The sequence below is a fragment of the Hypanus sabinus genome, chromosome 6 (assembly GCF_030144855.1).
Source record: "Hypanus sabinus isolate sHypSab1 chromosome 6, sHypSab1.hap1, whole genome shotgun sequence".
Lineage (NCBI taxonomy): Eukaryota > Metazoa > Chordata > Chondrichthyes > Myliobatiformes > Dasyatidae > Hypanus > Hypanus sabinus.
In genome coordinates this window covers 121,347,464-121,374,669 of record NC_082711.1, presented here as the reverse complement: position 1 = coordinate 121,374,669, position 27,206 = coordinate 121,347,464, and the positions used below count along the sequence as shown (strand labels likewise).

General features: G+C 44.9%; 2 protein-coding genes across 3 annotated transcripts in view; one reads left to right on the top strand and one right to left on the bottom strand.

Annotated features, from left to right (window-relative positions):
• Window positions 1-940: 940 nt before the first annotated feature.
• Window positions 941-9,512, bottom strand: LOC132395801 (ETS translocation variant 3-like). Its single transcript, XM_059972856.1, has 4 exons — window positions 9,210-9,512; window positions 3,800-4,034; window positions 3,228-3,343; window positions 941-2,147 (listed from the first exon to the last, which is right to left on the bottom strand). The coding sequence occupies exons 1-4, from the start codon at window positions 9,259-9,261 to the stop codon at window positions 1,507-1,509; spliced, it is 1,044 nt and encodes a 347-aa protein (XP_059828839.1). The 5' UTR covers window positions 9,262-9,512; the 3' UTR covers window positions 941-1,506.
• A 16,118-nt stretch (window positions 9,513-25,630) lies between these two features.
• Window positions 25,631-27,206, top strand: part of LOC132395799 (sodium/potassium-transporting ATPase subunit alpha-2) — a 48,112-nt gene continuing 46,536 nt past the window's right edge. The window contains exon 1 of one of the 2 annotated variants that reach the window (XM_059972854.1): window positions 25,631-25,797. In XM_059972854.1, coding sequence (XP_059828837.1) covers window positions 25,786-25,797 — 12 coding nt within the window. In that variant the 5' untranslated portion in view covers window positions 25,631-25,785. The remainder of the gene's footprint in view (window positions 25,798-27,206) is intronic. The other variant, XM_059972853.1, reaches the window with a different exon arrangement.

Sequence of the window (27,206 nt, the reverse complement as noted above, 5' to 3'; positions counted from 1 at the left end):
CTCCAAACATTCATAAATCCTACCTCTCAGGATCTTCTCCATCAACTTACCAACCAGAGGTAAGACTCACTGGTCTATAATTTCCTGGGCTATCCCTACTCCCTTTCTTGAATAAAGGAACAACATCCGCAACCCTCCAATCCTCCGGAACCTCATCGCCAGAGGCTCCAGTACATCCTCTTTCTTAATATCTACATGCTCAAGTGTTTCAGTTTGCTGCAAGTCATCACTGCAATCACCAAAATCCTTTTCCATAGTGAATACTGAAGCAAAGTATTCATTAAGTACCTCTGCTGTTTCCACCGGTTCCATACACACTTCCCCACTGTCAGACTTGATATTCTTTCCCGTCTTATCCTCTTGCTCTTCACATACTTGTAGAATGCTTTGGGGTTTTCCTTGATCCTGACTAGATCTACAAAAGCCTTTCTACACCACAGTTCCGGTACCCTACCATAACTCCCCTGTCCCTGTCTCACTGGAACGTACCTATGCAGAACTCAACACAAATACCCCCTGAACATTTGCCACATTTCTTCTGTATTTTTCCCTGAGAATATGTTTCCAATTTAAGCTTCCAATTTCCAACCCGATAGCCTCATAATTCCCCTTACTCTAATCAAACGCTTTTCTAACTTGTCTGTTCCTATCTCTCTCCAATGCCAAATCTCCAATCTCCAAAGGAGATAGAATGTTGTGTGTTCTGTCATTGATTCTATTGTGTTTCTTGTATTTACTGTGAAAGCCCACAAGAAAACATGGGTTGCATGTGGTGGTATGTATATACCTTCATAAAAAACTTTATATACTTTACTTGCTTTGAACTTTAAAGAATTAGTGGTGCGCAGAGTCAGGATAAGTCTGATGGTCAGCAGGAAAAGTGTCCGGTTCTGCACTTTGAAAGGTATAAAAATTAAATTAGACAGATACACAAGCAAAGTTTAGCTAAAATCTAGTTTAATGTCTTATTAGTTTGAACAATAAATCTCTACAAAAAATATATACAAGGAGCACATTCCAGGGATATTGTTTTTCATAAAATTACATTTCAAATTCAGAAATAAGCTGGCAGGCACAAAATGGTATTTATAATTCAGAAACTAAACCTCTCACCACCAGACAAACACCAGGCAGCCTGCACCCCATCAGGAGGGAACAGAATTATCAAAGGTCCTCGCTTGGGGGGGGTGGGGGTGGGGAGGGGGTGTCAAAGAGCAGGACGCACAGAATATTCACAGGAACTCTGCAGCTTTCTAAGCCAGACACCACAGGCAATGCTCACAGGAACTTTAACACAGACCCCAGGTACCTGACCTTGTGACTTGGTGGGGAGGTGTGGGATTGGGGATTTAACGGGAGACAGGGTTGACAGATCATGAGCAGCGGAGGAAAGGACTCGTGACATGTGGTGGCAAGGCCAAAGTACTCGATCTGTAGCTCCGCTCCCGATCTCTCAAGGTCAGTCACAGGGCCAGACTCTCGCTCCCAGTTCACCTCTCATCACCATCAGTCATGAAGGGGAGCCCAGTGGCCAGGGTGAGGGGAGTCAACTGGACTTGTTTCCTCCGCCCGCTGCTTCTTGAAGCGCAGCTTAGGTGGCATGCAGGGTGAGGGCAAGGGGGAGCACCGCTTCCTGGGCCGCTCACTTGGGAGCTGGCCCACAGCAGGCGCCAGGCCCACTGGCTGCTCCAGCCCTGGGGCCCTGCGGCCTGGCGGTGGAGGCTGGAGCTGGAATCCAGCCTCTGGCCCTTCTGCCGGGGTGGGCCTCGCAGGGACGGGCCCCGGCGAGCCAGGCAGACGGCAAAGGCCGGGCTGAAAGGTGGGTAGAACCTGGAGGCCACCCCGGAGGTAGAGGAAGGTCTCCTCGGGGCTGAAGGTGAAGTGATGGGCTGCCGCCGGGGGCGAGATGGGCCCCTGCCGTGGGTGACGAGGGAGCGGAGAGAAGGGGCTGGCAGACTCCGGGCACAGCAGTGGAGACATGAAGGGATAGGTGGTGGCTGTCCCTGCCAGCTCTTCGGGTGTCCCTGCACTGCCATCGGACACCGAACCGCGGGTCACTTGTGAAGCCCCCGCAGACAGGGGTACAAGGGCTCGGTGCAAAGGGTAGGCTGACGGGATGGGGGGGGCACTGCGAGGCATGATCACACCTATGGAGGAGGAAAAGACAAAGGAGATATTAGAAACTCACCGTCTGGTCTGCACAACTACAGAGCACCCAGAACCCACAAACAGATGAGATCCCACAATGCACACAATCCCTACCACCCTCCCTCCCACCACAGCAGCTTCTCTTCTCCACACAGCTCCCTCCTTCACTCCCTTCCACTCTCCATCCCTCCCCTCTCAAAACCCTTCCTCCATCTACATCCACTCAACTCCACCCCTCCCCTCTCCAGACCTCATCTCCCTCCCTCATCCCCTTCCACTCTCAACTCCACCCCTCCCTCCACCACGTCCCCTTCAATCTCAGTACACCTCCACCCTCCTTCTCTCACTTCCACACAGCTCCCTCTCACCCCCTTGGCACCTTCCCTACTTCCTCCCCACCCCTCCCTCTAACCTCAGTACCATTCTACATCTGTTCATTCACTTCTTGTACCCCTCCCTCTCTACCACCATCTTCATGACTCTCCTCTATCCCTCGTTCAGCACACTCCTCCCACCCTTGCTCCATTCCTGGTAACCCTGTCCCAAATCTTCCACTCTTGTCAACCCCTCCGCACCCCATTGCCTTTGCCCACTTCCCCCACCCATACCTCCCACCTCTTTCCTCCTCCAACCCACATTCCCGCTTTCCTGCCTCCTCTCACACCTCCCCCTTCATCCTCCACACACTTATTTATTTATTAGAAACAGTGTGGAAAAGGCCATTCTGGCCCAACAACCCTGCACTGTCCAGCAACCCACCTAATCACAGGACAATTTACAACGGCCAATTAACCTACTAATGGCTCTGCCTTTGGACTGTTGGAGGAAACTGGAGCAACCAGAGGAAATCCAGACACATATCGGAAGGAACGTACAAAGTTGCTTACGGCGGACTCAGACACACTGAGTTACACAGAATCATGACTCCCCGCAAACCATCAGCCCAACTTCCATTCCACTAGGGCATCTGCTTCCCCACAAACCATCAGCCCAACTTCCATTCCACTAGGGTATCTGTTTCGCCAGAAACCTGAACCCAAAGCACGAAACTAGATTTCAGCTGCTTTTCCAGGACTCACCGCCATCTCGTAGGCCTGCGAGGGTCTGGCTGACCATCACCAGAGTGCTCAAGTTGAATTTGTAGGTAAACCTCTTGCCCTTGGTCTTGTTGAGGATCCGCTTGCTGTAGTAATACCTGGAGAGAGGGCATACAGGGAGTGAGCAAGGAGAAAGACACAGAGAGAGGGGTGGGGAGAGGGGAGCATGGCACAGAAGAGAGAGAGAGAGGTGTGGGGAATGAGGGAATGGCACAGAACAGAGAGAGGGGTGGGGAGAGGTGGGAATGGCACAGAACAGAGAGGGGGGTGGGAAGAGGGGGAATGGCACAGAACAGAGGGGTGGGGAGAGGGGAATGGCACAAAACAGACAGGGTGGGGAGAAAGGAGGAATGGCACTGAACACAGAGAGAGGGGTGGGAAAAAGGGAGTGAGCAAGGGTTCAGAGGATGCATAATCCTGTCTTGGCGTTGTGTGACAGCTCAGTGTGAGGGGAGCGTCGCTCGGATGGGTCCCAAATGGAGCGGGGAAGGTGGGGGATGCGGGTCGATTCACTTTGATGGGATGGAGGTGAAGGGAGTTTCACCGTGCCTTACCTGAGGGCCCTGCTGAGTTTATCATAGTTCATCTGGGGCTTGCACTTCCTCGCTCCCCACAGGCGAGCCACCTCATCGGGGTCCTTGATGACAAACTCTCCAAAATCGCCCTGCCAGGCAATCACCTCACGGAATTCCTCCCTCCGCAGGAGGTCCAGGATGAAGTGCCAGAGCTGGACCTGCCGGCTCCCAGGGCTGGAGTCAGGTTTATAGGCCCAGTCCGGGTAGGTCACACCTGCAGAAAGTAGGGTTGTAAAGCATAGCGGTCATCAGCATTAGGCCAAAGCTGGGAGATAGGCCTGAGACATAAAACCAGGACAAGCAGCTGGACAGAGGAACTGGGTCATTAATACAAGCTTAAAGTAGGCAACCTGAGAAATAGACCTAAAATACGTATACAAAAACGTCTTTCACACACACACACCTCTCACACTCTCCATCGCTCTAAGGCACACACTAACACGTACCACACTCTTGCAGGGATCCCCTCTTTCTCACACACATGTGCTCTGTCTCTCACTCGCACACGAGCAGATGTTCACAAGACCTGCCATACAGAACAGAGACACTGTTAGCTTGTGAAGTTGGGACATCAGCTGGAATTAAAGTGGAACTACAGAGCCAGCCATCAAAAACCCAGATGGCAAAGCAGGACAGAGAGCAACACAAGTTTGAGCAAAGGCTCAGAAAATAAATAGAATATAAACAGAAAATAAATGGAATACTCCTTGGTCCAATTGGTCCATGACAGACAAGATGTCTGACCAAGCTAGTCTCATCTGCTTGCATGAGCACAGGAGCACAATTGTGCCATTTGGCCCATTGAATCTCTTTGCCATTCAATCATGGCTGATTCATATTGCCTCTCAACCCCATTCTCTTGTCATCTCCCTGTAAACTTTGACGCCCTGACTAATCAAGAAACTTCAAACCTCCACTTTAAATATACCCAGTGACTTGGCCTCCACTGTTGACAGTAGCAATGAATTCCATAGATTCACCACCTTCTGGCTGAAGAAATTCATCCTCATCTCTTTTCTAAGGGGCATCATTCTATTCTGAGGCTGTACCCTCTAGTGCTGGACTCACACATATAGGAAACATCTTGTCCACATCTACTCTATCCAGCCCTTTCAATATTCGACAGGTTTCAATGACATCTCCCCTCATTCTTCCAAACTCCAACGAGTACAGGCCCACAGCCATCAAACACACTTCAAAAAAAAAGAAACATAGAAATCTATAGCACATTACAGTCCTATCGGCCCACGATATTGTGCCAACGATGTAACCTATTCTAGAAACTATCTAGAATTACCCTACCGCATAGCCCTCTATTTTTCTAAGCTTCCTGTACCTATCCAGGAGTCTCTTAGAATAGAAGTCTCCTATTGTATCTGCTTCCTCCACCATCGCCGGCAGTGCATTCCACACACCCAGCACTTACCCCTGGCATCCCCCATGTACTCACCGTAAAACTGTGCCCCCTCATGTTAGCCATTTCAACCCTGAGAAAAAGCATCTGACTATCCACACGATCAATGCCTCTCATCTTATAAACCTCTATCAGGTCACCTCTCACCCTCCGTCTCTCCAAGAGAAAAGGCCGAGTTCACTCTACCTATTCTCATAAGGCATGCTCCCCAATGCAGACAACATCGTTGTAAATCTCCTCTGCAACCTCTCTATAGTATCCACATCCTTCCTGTAGTGAGGTAACTAGAAAAGAACAGAGTCTTCCAAGTAAGGTCTAACTAAGGTCTTATATAGCAGTAACATTACCTCCTGGCTCTTGAACTCAATCCCACCGTTGATGAATGAATGCTAACACACCATTTGCCTTCTTAACAAAACTGTCAACCTGTGTAGCAGCTTTGAGTGTCCTATCAGCACCGACCCCTAGCTCTCACTGATCCTCCACACTACCAAAGCATTCACCCTTTCATTTCTGGAACCATTCTGGTGATCCTAATGCCAGCACAAACTTTCTTAGATATGGGGCCCAAAACTTTTTACAATATTCTAAATTTGATCAATGCCTTATAAAGATACAACATTCCATCCTTGCTGGTATTCTGGTGCTCTCAAATGCTAACATTGCATTTACCTTCCTTACAAACAACACAACCTGCAAGCTAACCGTTAGGAAACCCTATAGTGGACTCTTTGAGCCTCTGATTTCTGAATTTTCTACCAAAGTGAACATGCACTTCCCTGCGCTATACTCCATCTGCAACTTCATTGCCCATTTTCCTAATATTTCCAAGTCCTCTGCAGACTCCCTGCTTTATCATTGCTATCTGCCGCTATCCTATCAACACCCTCCATTCTTTGTATCATCTGCAAAGCCATCAATTTCATCATCCAAACCAGTGGTCCTCAACCTCCGGGCTGCGGACCGACAACGGGCCGTGGAGCTTGCAGGGGTGCAGCAGTAGCACCTAATTAATTAGCTTGTTTATTTTGGCTTTTTTCTTAAAGACGTGCTGGGGGTGCACCACACCACTGCATGCTTCGCAGCCCGGTATCGGTCCGCAACCCGGAGGTCTAAACCACTGACATATAACATGAATGAAGTGGACCCAACACTGACCCTGCAGAACACCACTGGTCATGGGCAGCTAACCAGGAAAGGCCCCGTTTCTTTCTGCTCTTTGCCTCCTGCCAGTCAGCCTCATATGTTGGTGGTGGAAGCAGATATAATAGGGTCTTCTAAGAGACTCCTAGATATTAACCATCATCCCTGTAATACCATGGGCTCTCATCTTGTTTAACAGCCTCGTATGTGGCATCCTGTCAAAGGCTTTCTGAAAATCCAAGTAAACAACATTCTCTTAACCCTCCTATGTCTACCTGCGCATTATTTCCCCAAAAAATTAGAGCAGATTTGTCAGGCAAAATTGCCCCTTAAGGAAACCATGCTGACTTCAGCCTATTTTATCATGTGCATCCAAATACCCAGAAACAGTGATAGAAAGTTGGCTCCTGTTTCTTCCCACACTCCAAAGACATACGATTTAGTAGTTTACTTGTTACAGGAGCCTTTAGACACACATTTTAGGAACAGCTTCTTCCCCTCCACCATCAAACTCCTGAATGGACAATGAACCCATGAACAATACCTCACCTTTTTTTGGCAGTTTTAAATAAGCACTGAATTCCAGTTAATTTGGCCATTGATTAACCGGGGCAGCTGTTTATTTGGGACAACTGTTAAACAAAAACAGTGAGAGAACTGGCAGGATTCCCTTCGTTTATGAGAGAAAATGCTGCTTAATTGTTAGGGGAAACTGTTGCCAAACAGCTTCCAACTAGCGTTAGTTGTGTGCACTTGTGTGACCATTAGATCCTACACCATGCTTAGAGTGAACAGATTTTAAACAGCATCAATTGTTTCTGTTCAATCAGCAGTAAGACAATTCACAACTGTTTTGCTCAGTGTGATTTCAAGCATGCAGGCTTGCAGCTGCCAGAGACACCCAGGACTGAAAATGAAACTATTTCACTACTTCAACAAGTTAGGCTCTACGAAGAATCGTTTTGAATGTTCCACTGAAAATGAAGATTTGGAGGATGCAATCATTTAAAAGATTGTATGAAGGCAGCCCATTTTCTGCACACAGTGTCTACACCAATTTTGTTTCATTTACAGTCAATGAAATGAACACGGCAGCGCACTTGGTGAATTCCTGCATCACCAGCCATTCAGAACTAACACAGTTTTATAATACTGTCATTGTACTGATAGTGTTCTATTTTTTTCTGCATTTCATCTAAATACACAACTTATTATTCAGTTGAGTGGTGGTTTGGCTTATTATACATTTCTAACTACTTCCATGAAACTAATTACACTAGTGATTAGTTCAGACAAAACATGTTGTCCCAATGTGTCCTGATTAATTGGAATCTACTGTATATAATTCTTTTTGAAATTTGTATTTTTTTAAGGTATTGCAAAAAATGTCATACATCTGCTTGTGATTATGGAAGAATCAGATAGAACAAGTGATCTTGGGACACAGGCATGAACTCCTGATATTGAACCTGAAAAGGCTCCTGATATTGGCCTGAAAAGCAGGTGAAAATGCTGGCTAAATGCGAGACCAGTCACAGTGCACGGGAAGGGATACACAAGGAATCTGAAGGAAAACCTTGTTGGATAAAGAGGTTGGAGAAAAAGGAACGCAATGTGAAAGCGAAGCCAAAATTAAAGCAGGAAAAGGAAAGATTTAACGCCTGACCTGCAAAACGATTGGTGGATCTGCACATCAGAGAAAAAAAAAGGACAGAATCAGGTTTAATATCACAGGCTTGTCATGAAATTTGTTGTTTTGCAGCAGCAGTACATTGTAACACATAGTAATAAAGGCCAAAAAGTATAGTATGAATGCAATAGAGCAAGAAGAGGGGAAATATTGAAGTCATGTTCAATGTCCATTCAGAAATCAGATAGCAGAGAGGAAGAAGTTGTTCCTGACTCATTGAGTGTGTGCCTTCAGGTTCCTGTACCTCCTCCCTGATGGTAGAAAATGAGAAGAGGGCATGCCCTGGATGATGGATGCTGCCTTCTTGAGGCAACCCCTTTTGAACAGCACAGTATGGGAACAGGTCTTTCGACCCATGATATTGTGCTAAAAAGTTAAAACAACCCAAACAATAATCCGTCCTACCTACACAATGTCCATATCCCTCCAGCTTCCTCACATTCACATGCCTATCCAAATGTCTTTTAAAAGCCTCTAATGTATTTGCCCCTACCACCAGGCAACACCTTCCAGACATCCATGACTCTCTGAGTAAGAAACTTAACCTTCACATCCCATTTGAAGCGACCCCCTTTCACCTTCAATGCGTGCCCTCTGGTATTAGACATTCCTATGACGGGAAATGTTGTATGAGAGACTCTATCTATGTCTCTCCTAATCTATAAACTTCTACCTCAGCCTCCCTGCTCCAGAGAAAACAAACCAAGTTTGACCAGCCTCTTACGACAGCACATGCCCTCTAAACAGGGTAGCATCCTGGTAAACCTCTTCTGTAGCCTCTCCAAAGTCTAAACATTCCTCTTAGTGGGTGACCAGAAATGTGTGCAGTACCACAAATGTGGCCTAAACAAAAGCTGCAACAAAACCTCCTGACTTTTGAACTAAATGTCTCGACTAATAAATGCAACATTCCCTAAGTCTTCTTAACCCCCGCGTCACAGGAGTGGTGGGAGCAACGTGCTACACGGGTGGTGGCAAGAGGGGAGCACCGGCCTACAGAGTGGGGCAGTAAGGAGGGGTGCACACACCACCAGGGTTTGAGGAGGGACGTCACGCTGTGAGAGAGGGAGTAAAGAGGGAGCCCTACTGCTCCCCTTCTGCTAGTTTCCACCCGACAACCTGCAGAACCCGCGCTCCCTCACCTCCTCCTCCATCTTCCTCCTCGTCCTCTTCCTTCACTCCGCCAATCTTCATGGCCAGCCCAGGGCCTGGGTCTGGCCTTTGGTCCCGAGGGTTCGAGTCCTCCTTCCTCCACTTGAAACAGCAAATGTTAAAAAATAACTACAACATATGCTTTATCTTTGTCGGCACACAATATTGGGCGGTGGGATTGGTGCCTTTAAGAGCGGAGGTGCTGGCCAACCACCCCCCCATCCTGTCCTCCCCAACAGACGTTACCCCGCCACCGGGCTCCGCCAGAACCGGAAGTCTCTGGCAACACCGGAAGTGCTGAGTTAAAGGGGCGGATCTACCATCGCGCTGCTCCGCAGAGCCTTCACCTTCTACGCATGCGTGCTGGAGATACCCAGTCAATTCTGAACCAACGTGAAAAAAACATTATTTTATCTTTAATTTTGATTCATTTCGAAAACAGTTTTACTTTATCTGTAACATTTTAACATTACAGTCCTTTAACATCTTGGACTATTTTTTACTGTGCCCATAGTCCGTTTTTTTATCAATTATGCTATTGTTTGCTCTGTTGTAACTATATGTTATAAATATGTGGTTTTGTGCAGGTCTTGTAGCTTTAGTTTTTGGTCTTGTTTTTGTTTAGTGGCTTTGGAGCTCCTTTCCAGGGAACGCGCTAGACGGTAGCGCGATATTAATACGCAGCAGCCTCTCCAGACTCTGGATTGGAGATTGCCAAAAGTTACGTGGATTTTCTGGTGTAGTATGTTTGTCATATGGATGGTAACTGGGCAAGCGCAGGGCCAATAGTGAGCAATGTGACAATCAATGTAGAGCCACGGTATGTGACTGAGGTCTTAAATGAATACTCCTCTGTAGAACCATAGAACATTACAGCACAGAAACAGGCCTTTTGGCCCTTCTTGGCTGTGCCGAACCATTTTTCTGCCTAGTCCCACTGACCTGCACCTGGACCATATCCCTCCATACACCTGTCCAAGATTTTCTTAAATGTTAAAAGTGAATCCACATTTACCACTTCATCTGGCAGCTCATTCCACACTCCCACCACTCTGTGTGAAGAAGCCCCCCCAATGCTCCTTTTAAACTTTTTCCTCTTCACCCTTAGCCCATGTCCTCTAAGTTTTTTCTCCCCTAACCTCAGTGGAAAAAGCCTGCTTGCATTCACTCTATCTATACCCATCATAATTTTATATACCTCTATCAAATCTCCCCTCATTCTTCTACGCTCCAAGAAATAAAGTACTAACCTATTCAACCTTTCTCTGTAACTCATTTTCTCAAGTCCTGGCAACATCTTTGTCAACCTTCTCTGCACTCTTTCAACCTTATTAATATCCTTCCTGTAATTCAGTGACCAAAACTGCACACAATACTCCAAATTCGGCCTCACCAATGCCTTATACAACCTCACCATAACATTCCAACTCTTATACTCAATACTTTGATTTATAAAGGCTAATGTAGCAAAAGCTCTCTTTACTACCCTATCTTCCTGTGATGCCACTTTTAGGGAATTTTGTATCTGTATTCCCAGATCCCTCTGTTCTACTGCACTCCTCAGTGCCCTACAATTTACCTTGTATGTTCCACCTTGATTTTTCCTTCCAAAGTGCAATACCTCACACTTGTCTGTATTACTATTAATATTATCACTCCTCATCTGTATTCCCTAAGGAGAAGCACATTGTAGCTGGAGATTTAGGAGGGGAAGGTGAAACTTCAGAGCATTCTTAGCCTTCAATAGAAGGAGGTATTGAATTTCTGAGCAGGCTTAAAGATGGAGAAATCCCAAGAGCCTGATGAAATTCATCCCATGTTGCCATGGGAGATACGGGGGGGTAGTGGTGTTAGTCATTGCTGGGGCATCAACAGGTTTATAAAACTTTGCTGGCTAAAGGTGAGGTATCAGATAACTGTGGATTTTACCCAGAGAAAGCAGCAGGGATAAACAAGGTACTTATAAGACAGCCTGTTCAACATCCGTGGGGGGAATTTTGGGAAAAACCCAAAGAACAGGATTTATCTACAGTTAGAAAAGTCAGAGATTAATCCGAGTAGAAACAGAATCAGGTTTAATACTGAAATATGTCATGAAATTGTTGTTTTACAGTACCAAGGCATAGCAAAACATTGTTAAAAAGTTACAATAAGAAATATGTTTTTAATAATTAAATCAGTAGTGCACATAGAAAGCAGAAGAGATTTTGGGGTAGTGTACATGGGTTCATTGTCCATTTAAAAAATCTGATGATGGAGAGGAAGGATCTGTTCCTGAAAAATTGAGTGTGCCTCGTCATGCTGCACCTCATTGTTGGTAGTAATGAGAAGAGGGCATGTCCTGGTGGGGGTCCTTAATCATGGGCCTTTTCGAAGTATCGCCTTTCGAAGATGTCCTGGGAGGCCAGTGTTCATGATGGAGCTGGCTGAGTTTGCAACCGTCTGCAGCTCTGTCCGATCCTGTTCAGTGGCTTCTCCACACCAGTCAGTGATGCAACAGTTAAAATTATCCCCATGGTACAAATGTAGAAAGTTGCATACATCTTTGGTGATCATGAATAATCCGCATAGCTTTGTCAGAAAAAGGACCCGTATTATCAATTTAATTAAAGATTTTGAACAAGATGTACTGATGAGGGCAGTGTGGCTGACTCAATGTGCATGGTCTTTAGTGTTGAACTGTCAAGGTCCCATGCAGGAAACTGATCCAAAAGTTTAGAGCCCATGGAATCCAGGACAAGCTTGCAAACTAGATCCAAAATTACCTTTAGCATAGGAAATGAGCAGGTTGCATGGGGAAGTATTTAACTGGGTGAGGAAAAATTATGATGCAATTGGGAAGGAATGGGAGAGCATAAACTGGGAATACAGTGGACTTTGGTTAGTTGGGACACATCAGTACCACTATATTTTGGCCCAATTAACTAACATTTCATGGAAATAGATAAAAAGTATAAAAAAGACAAACTGAGTAACAAATTATGTGATTAAATGAAATACAGAACAAATTAAATAACTACTAATAATATCAGAGTACTATAAAACTGTATATTAGTACCTAATAGCTATTGACGGGGGAAAATTCAGCCAGTGTACACAAAGAAACAAAATCAGCATATAGACACTGACAGCTGATAACAGACTGCCTTCATACAATGCTATCAACAATTGCTTCCTCTAAATCTGCATTTTCATTGTAATATTTAAGATGATTGCCAGTACCTTCAAATTCTTCATAGTTCCTAACTTGTTCCAAGTAACTGATTGTAGACTTCAGGAGAGGCAAACAAGAGGTCCATGAGCCAGTACTCATCAGAGGCTCACAGGGGGTGAAAGTCAGTAACTTTAAATTCCTGGGCGTCAGTAGCTCTGAGGACCTGCCTTGGACCATTATATAAATATAATTGCAAAGAAAGCATGACAAAACCTCTACTTCCTCAGGAGTCTGTGAAGATTCAATATGTCATCAAAATCCTTGTCAAACTTTTATAGATGTGTGGTGGAAAGTGTGCTGACTGGCTGCATCACAGCCTGGTATGGAAACACCAATACCTTTGAGTGGAAACTTCTACAAAAGGCAGCATCCATCATCAAAGATCCTCATCACCCAGGCCATGCTCTTTTCTTGTTGCTGCCATCAGGTAGAAGATACAGGAGCCTCAAAACTTGCACAACTAGGTTCAAGAACAGTTACTATCCCTTAACTATCAGGCTCTTGAACAAAAGGGGGTAACTAGACTCATTTAAGGACTCTTTTATCTTGTTATTTCATGTTTGCTATTTATTGCTATTTATTTACTATCTGTATTTGCACTGTTTGTTTACAGTTTACAGTTCCTGACGTTGACAGCTTACAGTTACTCCTCAATTGAGATGCTAAGTATGCCCACAGAAAAAGAATCTCATTGTTGTATGTGATGGCATGTATGTACCCTGATAATAAATCTTAATTAGAACTTTAAACTTTGAATTGTTTCATTTTCACTTCCAGACATTTCTGGCATCTTCAAGCCTAAATGTTTGAAACCACAGTGAGTGAAACATTTTGGAATTATCGTACTGCTTATTTCTTGCCAACTATCAATGACAAAAATCACTGCTTTTTGAACACAAACACTTGCAATTGACATTATTTAAAACTATTCACTCGAAGCATGTGCACGTGACTGACATTAATTAGAAGCTGTTTGGCAACAATCTCCTGTCCCAGTTGAGTGGAATAGTGTCCCATATAAACAAAAGGAATCCCTGCAATTTTATTGATTCATTTTTGTTCTTTAAGTGTTATCCCAAATAAATTGATGCCCTGATTAACCAATAGCCCAATTAACTCAAATGCACGGTATAGTCTGATTAGAAATAGTCAATGCTCTTTGTATGGGATAGGTCTTACCCAACAAACATGATTGAATTCTTCGAGGAGAAAACATATTGATGAAGAAAGAGCAGAGGATGTAGTGTCCATGGATTTTAGAAAAGCATTTGATAAGATTCCCCATTGTACACTCATTCAGAAAGTCAAGTGGCATGGAATCTATGAAAAAAAGGCAGCCTGGTAGGCTCTTGAACCACAAGGGATAACTTCACTAAACTTCACTTGTCCCCTTCACTGAACTGCTCCTACAACCTATGGACTCACTTTCAAGGACTCTGCATCTCATGTTTTCAATATTTATTGCTAATGTATTATTATTTTTTATTTTTCTATTTTATTGTACAGTTTGTTGTCTTTTCCACACTGGTTCTTTGCCCATCCTTTTGTATGCGGTCTTTTATTGATTCTATCGTGCTTCTTGAATTTACCTACCTCGCAGCAAGGAAATGAATCTCAGGGTTGTAAATGATGCCATATGTGTATTTGATAATAAATTTACTGGAACTTTGAAATGGCTTGCCCACAGGAGGCAGAGGGTGGTAGTAAACATAGAAACATAGAAAACCTACAGCACAATACAGGCCCTTCAGTCCTCAAAGTTTTGCTGAACATGTCCCTAACTTAGAAATTACTCGGCTTACCCATAGGCCTCTATTTTTGTAAGCTCCATGTACATATCCAAAAGTCTCTTAAAAGACCCTATCACATCCGCCTCCACCACCGTTGCTGGCAGCCCATTCCACGCACTCACCACTCTCTGAGTAAAAACCTTACCCCTGACATCTCCTCTGTACCTACTCCCCAGCACCTTAAACCTGTGACCTCATGTGGCAACCCTTTCAGCCCTGGGAAAAAGCCTCTGACTGATCAATGCCTCTCATCATCTTGTACACCTCTATCAAGTCACCTCTCATCCTTTGTCACTCCAAGGAGAAAAGGCCGAGTTCACTCAACTTATTCTCATAAGGCATACTCCCCAATCCAGGCAACATCCTTGTAAATCTCCCATAGATCCCATGCCTCCTTACTTTCTCAATAAGCCTTACATGGGGTATCTTATCAAATGCCTTGCTGAAATCCATATACACTACATCTACTGTTCTTCCTTCATCAATGTGTGTAGTCATATCCTCAAAAATTTCAATCAGGCTCGTAAGGCATGACCTGCCCTTGACAAAGCCATGCTGACTATTCCTAATCATATTATACCTCTCCAAATGTTCATAAATCCTGTCTCCAGGATCTTCTCCATCAACTTACCAACCACTAAGGTAAGACTCACTGGTCTATAATTTCCTGGGCTCTCCCTGCTCCCTTTCTTGAATAAAGGAACAACATCTGCAACCCTCCAATGCTCTGGAATCTCTCCTGTCCTCATTGATGATGCAAAGATCATCGCCAGAGGCTCAGCAATCTCCTCCCTCACCTCCCACAGTAGCCTGGGGTACATCTCATCCGGTCCCAGCAACTTATCCAGTATTTGGAATGTACTGTGGAGGGCAGTGACCAGTGGTGCTCCGCAAAGTTCCAGTGCTGTTCTGTGACCCCTGCTATTTGTGACTTTTGTAAGCAACTTTGATGAGTAAGTGGAGGGGTGTATTAGTAAATCTGCAGATGATATGAAGGTTGGATAGTGTAGAACATTGCCATAAGTTATGTACAATGGGATATTGATAAGGTGCAGAGTTGGGTGGAGAAATGACAAAATGGAGTTCAATCTGCAAATGTGTAAACTGGTTCAGTTTGGAAGGTGGAATTTGAAGACAGTGTACAGGGTTAGTATTAGGAATCCTAGCAGTGTGGAAGAACAGAGGGATCTGTACATCCATAGATCTCTTAAAGTTTCCACACATTGATAGGGTGATTAAGAAGGTGTATGGAATCTTGGCCATCATTAGTCAGGGCTTTCAACTCAGGAGCCACTAGGAAATGTTTCAGCTGTATAAAACTCTTGTTAGACAACACTTAACACAAGAGGTTCTACAGATGCTGGAAATCCAGAGCATCACACACAAAATGCTGGAGGAATTTGACAGATCAGGCAGCATTTCAGGCGGAGACCCTTCATCAGGGCTCACTTGGAGTGTTGTGTGCAGTTCTGGTTGCCTTGTTAGCAGATGGATGGGCAAGCTTCAGAGAAGGTGAGGAGATTGACAAGGATGCTACCTGGATTAGTGAACATGTCTCCTGAGGAAAGTCTGAGTGAGATAGGGTTTTTCTCTTTAGAGTGAGGGAGAATAAGAAGTGATGTGATAGAGAAGTATAAGTTTATGAAAGGCGTAGATTGTGTGGATAGCCAGCAACTACTTTTCCCCTAAGGCAGCAATGGCCAATACTTGAGGGTATCCGTTTAAGGTGAGTGGAGGAAATTTCCAGGGAGATGTCAGAGAGTGGTGGCTGTCTGGAATGTACTCTCTGGCTTGGTGGTAGAGGCTGATACAAAAGGGACATTTGGAAACCTCTTAGACAGATTCCTAGACATCAGAAAATCAGAGGATTGCGGGCTGTGTAGGAGGGAGAAGTGAAATGCATTTCACTGTATGCTTCAATGTACACATGAGATATAAAACTGAATCTGAATCTGATTATGATTACAATTATGAGTAGGTTTATATTGGTTGGCCCAACACTACAGTCCACAAGGTCTGTGCTGTACTGATCTACATTCAAAATGGTTGTAGGAGGCATATTTAGCAAATTCAGAGATGATACAAAAAAATCGGGTAGCAGATTGATGATGAGGAGGATACTTTTATGCAATAACATAAACAATTAGTTATTAACAGGATGTATTACAGCTTGGGGCATCAGAGCTGAGAATTCAGTCCTGGTGTCCTTCCTGTGGATTGCATGGGTTTTCTCCAGGTACTCCCGTTTCCTACCACAGTCCAAAGACGCACCAAACAGGTTCATTGGTTTTTGCAAATAGGTTAGGGTTAAATCAGGATTGTTGGGAGTTGCTGGGCAGTGTGTCACCAAGGGTCAAAAGGCCTGCTCCACACTGGATCTGTAAATAAAAACATAAAAATTATATCTTACCATATCCTGTTGTTGAGGTCGGTAGAGCAATGGCGGATGGGTTTTATTCCTGATAATGCTGAGGAGTTGCACTTTTTGACAAATGCAATGTTAGCACTCATTCAATGGAGCACTAGAATATAAAAGCATGGGCGTAATACTGAGGTTTTATAAAGCATTTGTCAGAATGCACATGGGGTATTGTGAGCAGTTTTGGCCTCCTTTTCTAAGAAACAACATGCTGGCACTGGAGATTGTCCAGAGGAGGTTCACGAGAAAGATCCTGGGAATGAAGGGGTTAATGTATAAAGAGCATTTCATGGCTCTGGGTCTGGACTTTCTGCAGTTTGGAAGAATGAAGGCGGATCACATTGAAACACTAAATATTGAAAGGCCTAGATGGACTGGATATGGAGAGGATGTTTCCTATAGTGGGGCAGTCTCGGACCAGAGGACACAGATAGAGTGGATGTGGAGAGGATGTTTCCTGTAATGGGGCAGTCGAGGACCACAGATAGAGTGGATGTGGAGAGGATAATTCCCATTGTGGGTGAGTCTAGGACCAGAGGGCACAGATAGAGTGGATGTGGAAAGAATGTTTCCTATAGTGGAGGAGTCTAGGATCAGAGGACACAGATAGAGTGGATGTGGAGAGGATGTTTACTATAGGACCGAGATGAGGAGAAATTTCTTGAGCCAGAGGCACTGAACCTGTATAATACTTTGCCACGGATTGTTGTGGAGGCCATCATTGGGTATATTTAAAGCAGCAGTTGGTAGATTCTTCATTACTAAGGTCATCAAAGGTTTTGGGGAGAAGGAAGGAGAAAGGGGTTGAGAAAGGTAATAATTCAGCCATAATGGAAGCAGGCTAGATGGGCCAAATGGCCTAATTCTGTTCCTATGTCTTACATGGAAAACAGCAGGATCTCACTGTGTAAGCCCAGGGATCCTTGAAGGTGGCAGCACAATAGACAACAGACAATAGACAGTAGGTGCAGGAGTAGGCCATTCGGCCCTTCTAGCCAGCACCACCATTCACTGTGATCATGGTTGATCATACACAATCAGTACCCCATTCCTGCCCTCTCCCCATATCCCTTGACCCCGCTATCTATAAGAGCTCTATCTAACTCTCTCTTGAATGCATCCAGAGACTTGGCCTCCAAGTGAGGAAGGCATATGAAATGCTTGTCTTCATTAATCAGGACATGGGATGTCATAAATAATAATAATAATTACTTATTTATCGAGCACTTTTCATCCAGACGATGTAGATCAAGGTGCTTTACAATGGGATAAGATGCAAACATGAAAATAAAAGACTAAAAGGTGATAGCTAAAAACAAAGTTAAATAAACAGGTTTTAAGCTGATGCTTAAAAGTGTCAACTGAGTCTTCATCTCTTACGGCTTTAGATATTGAATTCCACAGTTTAGGAGCATAGTTCAATAAAGCTGACCTGTCAATTATCTTTTCAGGGAGGTTGTTGAAATTTAAGAGACTGGCAGAAGGAGCTGTAAGAGCTTGAACAGGATTATCAAACAAAAGTGTTTCTGCGATGTACTTGGGTCCCAGACCATTAAGAACTTTACAAACAAGTAAGGGAACTGTAAAATCAATTCTAAATTAACAGGAAGCCAATGCTGAGTAGTCAAGATGGAAGCAATATGCTCCCTCATCCTGGTTTTAGTTAAAAGTCCAGCAATGGCGTGCCGAATGAGTTGGTCACTAGATTGCTTTGAAGGCCAGTAAAAACTGCATTGGAGTAATCTAAGCTATTCAATATAAAGGCGTGAATTAGGTTCACTACACAGTTTAAGAGCAGGGATGTTATGGTAGATCTTTATTAAACATTGACATTGACCAGGCGTTGTCTAGGGTCACTGCAGAGGTGCTGAGGATATTGACCACGGTGTTGTCTAGGATGAATGTCTTAGTAATGAGGAGAGAAGAGATCTGCTTGGGCTATATGCCCTGAAATAGAGGAGGATGCAGGAACTAAAGGGCATAATTTTAGGGCAAGAGATTTAGAGGGGTGCTTTTGGAATGTGGAACAGACAGGATAGGATTCAGTAGCAGGTTCATTGTCCGATAACATAAAATACATTGTCTTGAAGCAGCAGGTTGTAGAGATGGAAAGTACAGTTAAATACACTCAATGGCCACTTCATTAGGTATAGCAGGTACTTAATAATGTGGCTACTGTGTATATTTCTGTATGTTTATGGTCTTCTGCTGTTGTAAACTTCAAGGCTCAATGTGTTGTGCATTCAAAGATGCTCTTCTGCATTGTTGTAATGTGTGGTTATTTGAGTTACTGTAATCTTCCTGTCAGCTTGAACCAGTCTGGCCGTTCTCCTCTTCAATGAGGTGTTTTCACTCACAGAACTGCTACTCACTGGATTTTATTTTCTGTTCTTTCACACCATTCTCTGTACACACTAGAGACCGTAGTGAATGAAAATTCCAGGAGATGAGCAGTTTCTGAGATACTCAAACTACCCCATCTGGCACCAACTGAGTGTACTCATCTCAGTACGGCGAACAAAGCACTAGTAAATGTGAGTCAGCATTGAATGGGGGGGGGTGGCTGAAGGAGCCGTTTCTAAGCTGTATTGCTATGAACTGGCAGAGATGTTGGAAGGGAAGAGGTGGGGCATCAGTGAGGGAGAGCGTGAATGAAGAAGAGATAATGTCAGCACTGGGAGATGGACATGGTGATGAGAGAGGACTGGGGTGAGGGTGATGAGGTACAGATTTCTTGGGTTTTGGAAAAAGAGAGGGGCCCAGCACCCTGCTGTCACCCAGCTCACATGTATACCCTATCTGCCCCACCCCTTCGACTCCCCAACACACATTCATACCCTCGCACTGCACTAGTCACTTATCACCTATTACTGTGGCTGTTTCACACATTCATAATATCACTTATTTTATTATAATGGTCCCTAATAACATTGTACTGTCTTAGAGAAACAAGCACCTCACACTTTGTCAACCTGTCAGACTTCAGGCAATGTCATAACAGGAGTTGTGCTAACTTTCATTTTGTGACTGTATGTGCTGGATTGAAACTGTATGTACAGTGAGCAGTGTATGATTATATGTGCAGTATCTGTATATGCAGTGTGCAGTGTATCACTCTGTAGGGTATGACTGTATTTACAGTGTACTGTATGTACAGTATGACTTACATGCAGTGTGCTCTGTGTGACTGTATGTACAGTATGACTGTATTAAGAATGTAGTGGATGTGACTATATGTGCAGTCTGTTGTGACTGTATGTAGAGTGAGATGTGTGCTCTGTCTGAATGCATCTGTTCTCTATGATTTATGTGCAGTGTGCTGTCTCTGACTGTATGCACACTGTGCTGTGTGTGAGTGTATGTACGGTATGTGACTGCATGTTCAGTGTGTGGTGTGTGACTGCATGCGCAGTGTGCTGTGGGTGATTGTACAGTACGTTGTGTGTGACTTATGTGCTGTGTCTGACTGAATGTACTGTGTGCTGTGTGAGACTGTATGTATGATGTGCTATGTTTGACTGTATGTGCTGTGTGTGACTGTATGTACAGTGGGCTGTAGGTGACAGTATGTACATGGCATTTTGTGTGACTAAATGTGGAGTCTGTTGTGTGACTGTAGGTGCTCTATATGACAGTATGTACAGTGTGCTGTGTGTGACTTTATGTACTGTGCACTGTGTGGGACAATATGCATAATGGCTGTTTGATGGTATGTGCTGTGTGTGACTGTATGTACACGGTGCTGTGTGAATGTATGTACACTGTGTTTTGTGTGACTGTATGTGCAGTGTGGTTTGTGTGACTGTATGTACAGTGTGCTGTGTCTGAATGTATGTACACTGTGTTCTGTGTGACAGTATATACAGTGTGCTGTGTGTGACTTACGTGCTGTGTCTGACTGTATGTAATGTGCACTGTGCATGACTATATGTATGACAGCTGTTTGACACTATGTACCATGTCATGATGAGGCCACACTGAGGTTGGAGGAATAACATTTTATATTCCGTTTGTGTAGCCTTGAACCTGATGCCACGGACTCCGATTTCTCAATCTTCTGCTAATGCTCCCACCCACCGCCCTCTTCTTCATCATTTCCCATCCACTTTTCCCTCTCTCACCCTATCTCCTTGCCAGCCCATCACCTCCCTCTAGTGCTCCTTCCCCACGTTTTCTTTCTTCTATGGCCTTCTGTCTCTTTCATCAATCAACCTCCCAGCTCTTTACTTCATACTTCCCCTCCAGAATTCACCTATCACCTGCTGTTTATCTCTTCCCTCCCTAACCTTTAAAATCTACTCCACAGCTGTTTTTCACCAGTCCTGTCTCTCAGTCCCTCTCTCTCAGGGGGATATCTGTACACTGACTGGAGTCTCTCAGTCCCTCTCTGTCGGCAGGTTATCTGTACTAACTGGCGTCTGACTGTCTGTCTGTCTGTCTCTCTCTCTCTCTCTCTCTCTCTCTTTTTCTGTCTCTTTCTCTCTCTGCCTGTCTGCTTCTCTCTCTCTCTCTCTTTCTTTCTCTCTCCCCCCTCTCTAGGTTTTCCTTCCTCTTTTCTTCAGTGACCTTCAAATGTCCTCTGAAACCCATCCTGTTTCTGGGCTCTCTGCCAGTTACTTGTGCTTGTGTGAACTCTCTTAAGCCTGTTGTTCACACACTCAAGAATGAAGGAGTCCTTTCAGAGCTCCCCACATCACGTCCAACTGTTCCTCCAGAGTCGGAAAAATAAACCTTGCAATTGTGAAGAGAGAGAGGGGGCAGTAGGTGTGGAGATGGGGCTGGTAGAAGGGGTATGCAGGGGGTGGAGGAAGAGAAAGCAAGAGTACAGAATGTGAAGGGAGAGAGAGAGTGGAAGAGGGAACAGGGAGAGAGGGTAAGAAAGAAAAAGAAAGAAAGGAAGAAAGAGAAATTATGTGAGTGAGAGAGTGGGAGGAGAGGAAAGGAGAGGAACAGGAGTGAAGAGTGGGAGAAGTTTGTGTAAAGAGTGGGGAGGTAAAAGGGGGCAGAGAGAGTGTGATTGGGAAAAGGGGAGTGGGAGATGTGGAAGTGAGTGGGATGGGGGGGTGAAGGTGCAGAGAGAAGGAATAGGGAAATGGAAGAGAGGGAGGAAGTGCAAGGAATGAAGATGTGTGTGGAGATTGGGAGAAGTGACGGAGTGATAAAATGTAGGAGGATGCAGAGAAAGAGACTGAGAGAGCAGAAAGGGAGCATGGAGAGTAAATGAAAGAGAGGCATCAGATTAGCAAAATGGTGTGAGAAGGGAAGGGACAAGTAGCAGAAAAGGGAGACAACAGAGAGAGTTGGAGAAAAGAGAAAGAAAGATTCAAAGAGCAGAAGAGGGAGCAATGCAGGACAGGGATAAGGAGACAAAGGGCTGGGCAGAGAGAGAGATGGAATGAAAGAAATAGCTTCAGAGAAAGAGACAAAGAGAGAAGGAGAGAGAAGAAGGAAATGGAGTAAAAGGATACTACAGGAGCATTATTTGCAAGTCAGTGAGAGAGAGAGCAAGAGAGGGGAGAGAGAAAACAGGAGAGGGAGAAAGAGAGTGAGTGAGAAAATTAGGAACAGCAAAATACTATAAAATTTTCCTCTAACTTTTCCACTTTTGAGGATGTCATCATCCTCTTCAGATTAGGGACACATTTATAATTCTGCCCAGGATGAGGAAGAGAGGTTGTGTCACACAAGGGCAAGGTCCACACGCAGTCCATTGGATTCAAAATTTTAACAAATATTTGCTCTCCTTATCTCTGTCTCCCTGAAACATTTGCAATAATCTTCTCTCCAGTGATTTTTTTTCACCGTGCCTATATCTCTGTTTCTCACACACTGCCCAACTCCTTCTCCCTCACTCCTCCTACTCTCCTTTCCTCTCTTCTTTCACTGATTTTCTTCCTCCTCTTTCCCACTCTAATCTCTGTTGTCTCTGCCCCACATCTCTGCCTCCCTCTCCTTCCTTTCCCCATTTTGTTAATTATTTGTTAATGGATTTGTAGCTATAAGACCATAAGATATAGGAACAGAATTAGGCCATTTGGCCCATCGAGTCTGCTCTGCCATCTCATCATGGCTAATCCAATTTTCCTCTCAATCCCAGTCTCTTCCCTTTTCCCTGTATCCTTTCATACCCTGACTAATCAAGAATCTATCAACCTCTACCTTAGAGATAGATAAAGACTTGGCCTCCACAGCTGCCTGTAGCAAAGAATTCCACAGATTCACCACTCTCTGGCCAAAGAAATTCCTCAACATCTTTGTTCTAAGAGGGCACCCCTCTGTTCTCAGGGTGTGTCCTGGTTTTACACTCTCTCATCATAGGAAACATCCTCTCCACATCTACATTATCAAAGGTTTCAATAGGTCACCCCTCATTCTTCTGAATTCTCATGAATACAGGCCCAGAGTCATCAAATGCTCTTCATATGACAAGCCATTCAATCCTGGAATCATTTTCATGAACCTCCTTTGAACCCTCTCCGGTTTCAGCTCATCCTTTCTAAGATATGGGGTCCAAAACTGCTCACAGTACTCCAAGTGAGGCCTCAACATTGCTTTAGAAAGTTTCAACATCACATCCTTGCTTTTGTATTCTAGTCTTCTTGAAATGAATGCTAACATTACATTTGCCTTCCTTACCGTAGACTCAACCTGCAAATTAACCATTAGAGAATTGTGCGCAACGTCTCCGAGGTCCCTTTGCACCTCAGTACTCTGTATTTTCTCTCCATTTAGAAAATAGTCAATCCTCGCATTTTTTCTACCAAAGTGCATGACCATATATTTCCCAACACTGCATTCCACCTGCCATTTCTTTGCCCATTCTCCTAATCTGTCCAAGTCCTTCTGTAGCCTCTCTACTTCCTCAAAACTACCTGCCTATCCACCTATCTTCATATCATCTGCAAACTTTACAAGAAAGCCATCAATTCCATCATCTAAAGCATTGACATATAACGTAAAAAGAATTGGTCCCAACACCAACCCCTATGGACACCACTAACCACTGGCAACAAAGCAGAAAAGGTCCCCTTTATTCCCACTCTTTGCCTCCTGCCAATCAGCCATTGCTTTTACCATGCTAGAATCTTTCCTGTAATACCATCAGCTCGTACTTTGTTGCACAGCCTCATGATGGCACCTTGTCAAAGGTCTTCTGAAAATCCAAGTACACAAAATCAGCTTATTCTCCTTTGTCTATCCTGCTTGCTATTTCTTCAAAGAATTCCAGCAGATTGTCAGGCATGATTTTCCCCTGAGGAAACTATGCTGACTACGGCCTTATGCCTCCAAGTACCCTGTAACTTCATCCTTAATAATCAACTCCACAGTCCTTCCAACCACTGAGGTCAGTCTAACTGGCCTATAGTTCTTTTCTTCTGCCTCTCTCCCTTCTTGAAGAGTGGAGTGACATTCTTCTGGAACCATTCCAAAATCTGGTGATTCTTGAAAGATTACTAATGCTGGCATGATCTCCTGTTTCAGAACTCTGGGTGTACACCATCTGGTCCAGGTGACTTATTTACTTAAATATTACTTTATACATTGTGGGTATGAGTTATAGGTCCTGCCTTGTGCACCTTGAGGTATGTTTAGTTTAGCAGTACACATGTAAATGGTTGAATGACAATAAACCTGAACTTCAACTCTTTTCTCTCCACTCTCACTCCCTCTCTCTGACTCCCTATCCCTCTCTATACACTGGAAGGAGGATCACTAACGAAGAAAACTAGGAATGTTATAACTAATTGCTCTCCAGACTGGCAGGGCAGGATTTCATCATCCAGAAACAGAAATAACATCCCCTGAAAAATGAAACTTGAATTTGATTTGGAGAGCATCTGGAGAAGATTGACAAGAATGAAAGCATTAACATGTGAGGAGTGTTTGATGCCTCTGGCTCTGTACTCACTGGAGTTTAGAAGAATGGGGGGGGATCTCTGTCGAATATTGAAAAGCCTAGATATAGTGCATGTGGAGAGGATGTTTCCTATAGTGGGGGAGTCTAGGATCAGAGGACACAGAGAGAGTGGATGTGGAGAGGATGTTTCCTATAGTGGAGGAGTCTAAGACCAGAAGGCACAGCCTCAGAACAGAGAGATATCAACTTAGAACAGAGATGAGGAAGAATTCCTTTAGCCAGAAGGTCATGAATTTGTGGAATTTATTGCTACAGACAGCTGTGCAGGCCAAGATATTGGGTGTATTTAAAGCAGATAGGTTCTTGATTAGTCAGGGCATCAAAGGTTATGGGGAGAAGGCGGGAGAATGGGGTTTGAGACGGAAAGTAAATCAGCCATGATGAAATGGTGGAGCAAACAATGGGCTGAATGGCCTAATTCTGCTCCTGTGTCTAGGGTTTATGAATTAGAAATGTTGTGAAAGACAAAGGGGAAGATAGAGAGAGGGGAGAGAGAGACAGAAAGAGAGAGAGAAAGGGAAGAGAGGGGGGAAGGGGAGAGAGAGATGGAACATGTCAAAGATGGATTGACTAAAGGAGAAATGGAGACAGTCAGATAAAAAGAGACACCAAGAAAGAGTGATCAAGAGATAGGGGAAATGAACAAGATGGAGGCAGGCAGCAGGAGTGTGACAGAGAAAGGGACAGACAGGATAAAGAGATAAAGGAGAGCGAGAGACAGAGAAGGGACTGAGGGAGTAAAGAGGCAGAAGTATGGAGCGCGTGCACACACACACACACACACACACACACACACACACACACACACACACACACACACACACACACACACACACACACACACACACACACACACACACACACACACACACACACACACACACACACACACACACACACCACCCCTGGCTCCTCCCAGTGAGGACGGGCGGTAGGATTCCTGACTCTCTGACTGGCTAAGTGTATCCGCCCCGCTCATAGAGGTGGGTACTCTCTGATTGGCCAGGCCGAGGAAACCCGTTCCCTTAAATGAACGGAGAGGAGCGAGAGGGAGTGCAGTGTATACGGAGGGGGCTGTAGTCTGACAGAGACAGAGACAGAGACAGAGACAGAGACAGAGACAGAGACAGAGACAGAGACAGAGACAGAGAGGTCCGATTCAGCACACTTTGACATTCCCCAGGTCATCGCCACACACACCGCCACCGCTTCGAATCGGGACACAATGGCGAAGGGGGTGAGTTTTTTCGGCGAGGGGTGCGGGGATGGCGGTGGAGGTGGGAGGTGCATGACACCCAACTTTGGGTGGGTGAACGTCTCAAATCCGGAGCATGCGACTACATGAGATCTGATCCTGCGTTCAGAAAGTTTCTGGAGTTTGACATCGCTGGGGGTGGCTGTGGAGCCGCTGAGAGAAGGGGGAGACATGGCGAGAAACCCTTCGCTGACGACTCCAGTGACGGCGACACAATAAGAGAAGGGGTATCCAGCAGTCGACATTTCGACTCCCCACTCCCCTTGCCCCTTCACCCGCCCCCGTCTGTCTCTATTTCTATCCTTCTCTCTGCTATTTATGTCTTTCAACGATGGAAATAAACAGATAGGGAAGGCAATTGGAGGAGATGAGGGAGAGAATAGAGAGGTAGTGGTGTGTGTATGGGGGGTAAAGATAGATGGGGCGAAGGGAGCAAAAGGAGCGAGAGGAGAAGAGTGCGACATGGAGCGACAGTGAAGAGGGAGCGAGTATAAAGAGGGAGAATGAGAAAGGAAGAATACAGTATGTGCGCACTCTGGGTAGGGAGTGCTACTTCTAGGCTAAGTTCACTTTAGAGCAGAGATGAGGAGGAATTTCTTTAGCGAGAGGAACTGTTCCCTGGAAGCTGCGCGGGTACGCGGCCGCGCAGGAACTAAAATGCTCAAGTGCACATAGTCTTTGTTGCCGTGCAGTTATTCGCTCTAAATATTCATGATATACATACTACGAAAGAAAATTTAAAGTGCCGCGCAAAATTCCTGCTCAGAACAATGGCTGGTCCGCGCAGTTGTAAAATAAAATTAGAGGGAACTTTGAGGCTGATGAATCTGTGGAATTCAGTGCCTCGGACGGTTGTGAAGGCCATGTCATTGGATATACTTAACGGGGGTTTGACATGTTCTTAATTAGTCGGGACGTCAAAGGTTACAGGGAGAAGGTAGGGGAATGACGTTGCGACTGACAATAAATCGCCATGATAGAATGGCGGAGTAGGTTCGATGGGCCGAACGGCCTAATTCTGCTCCAATGTCTTTTGATGTTATGGTCTAGATCTGCGACTCCCAGTAAGCGAGCTTTTCAGTGAAAATGCAGGAATAGGTAGCAATCGCCCGGCGATTTCAGACAGTAGCTCACACAGACCGGAGCTAATCCTCAAGTGCGGGCCGAGCTTTCCCTGAGCAAGCTTGGGGGGCGGGGGGGATCGAGGGCCAAATGGGATTTGTGCAGAATTAGTGAGTTTAGAGTTTGGGCATTTTACCTTTGCTGAGAACTGGGGGGGGGGGGGGGGAAGCGTTCGTTAAGCCATCACTCACTGCGCTCTATCCCAGGGATAAACACATTGCCATTTCGGGAAGGAATTTACATCCCAAACGCCGGGCTCCTGTCGCTTG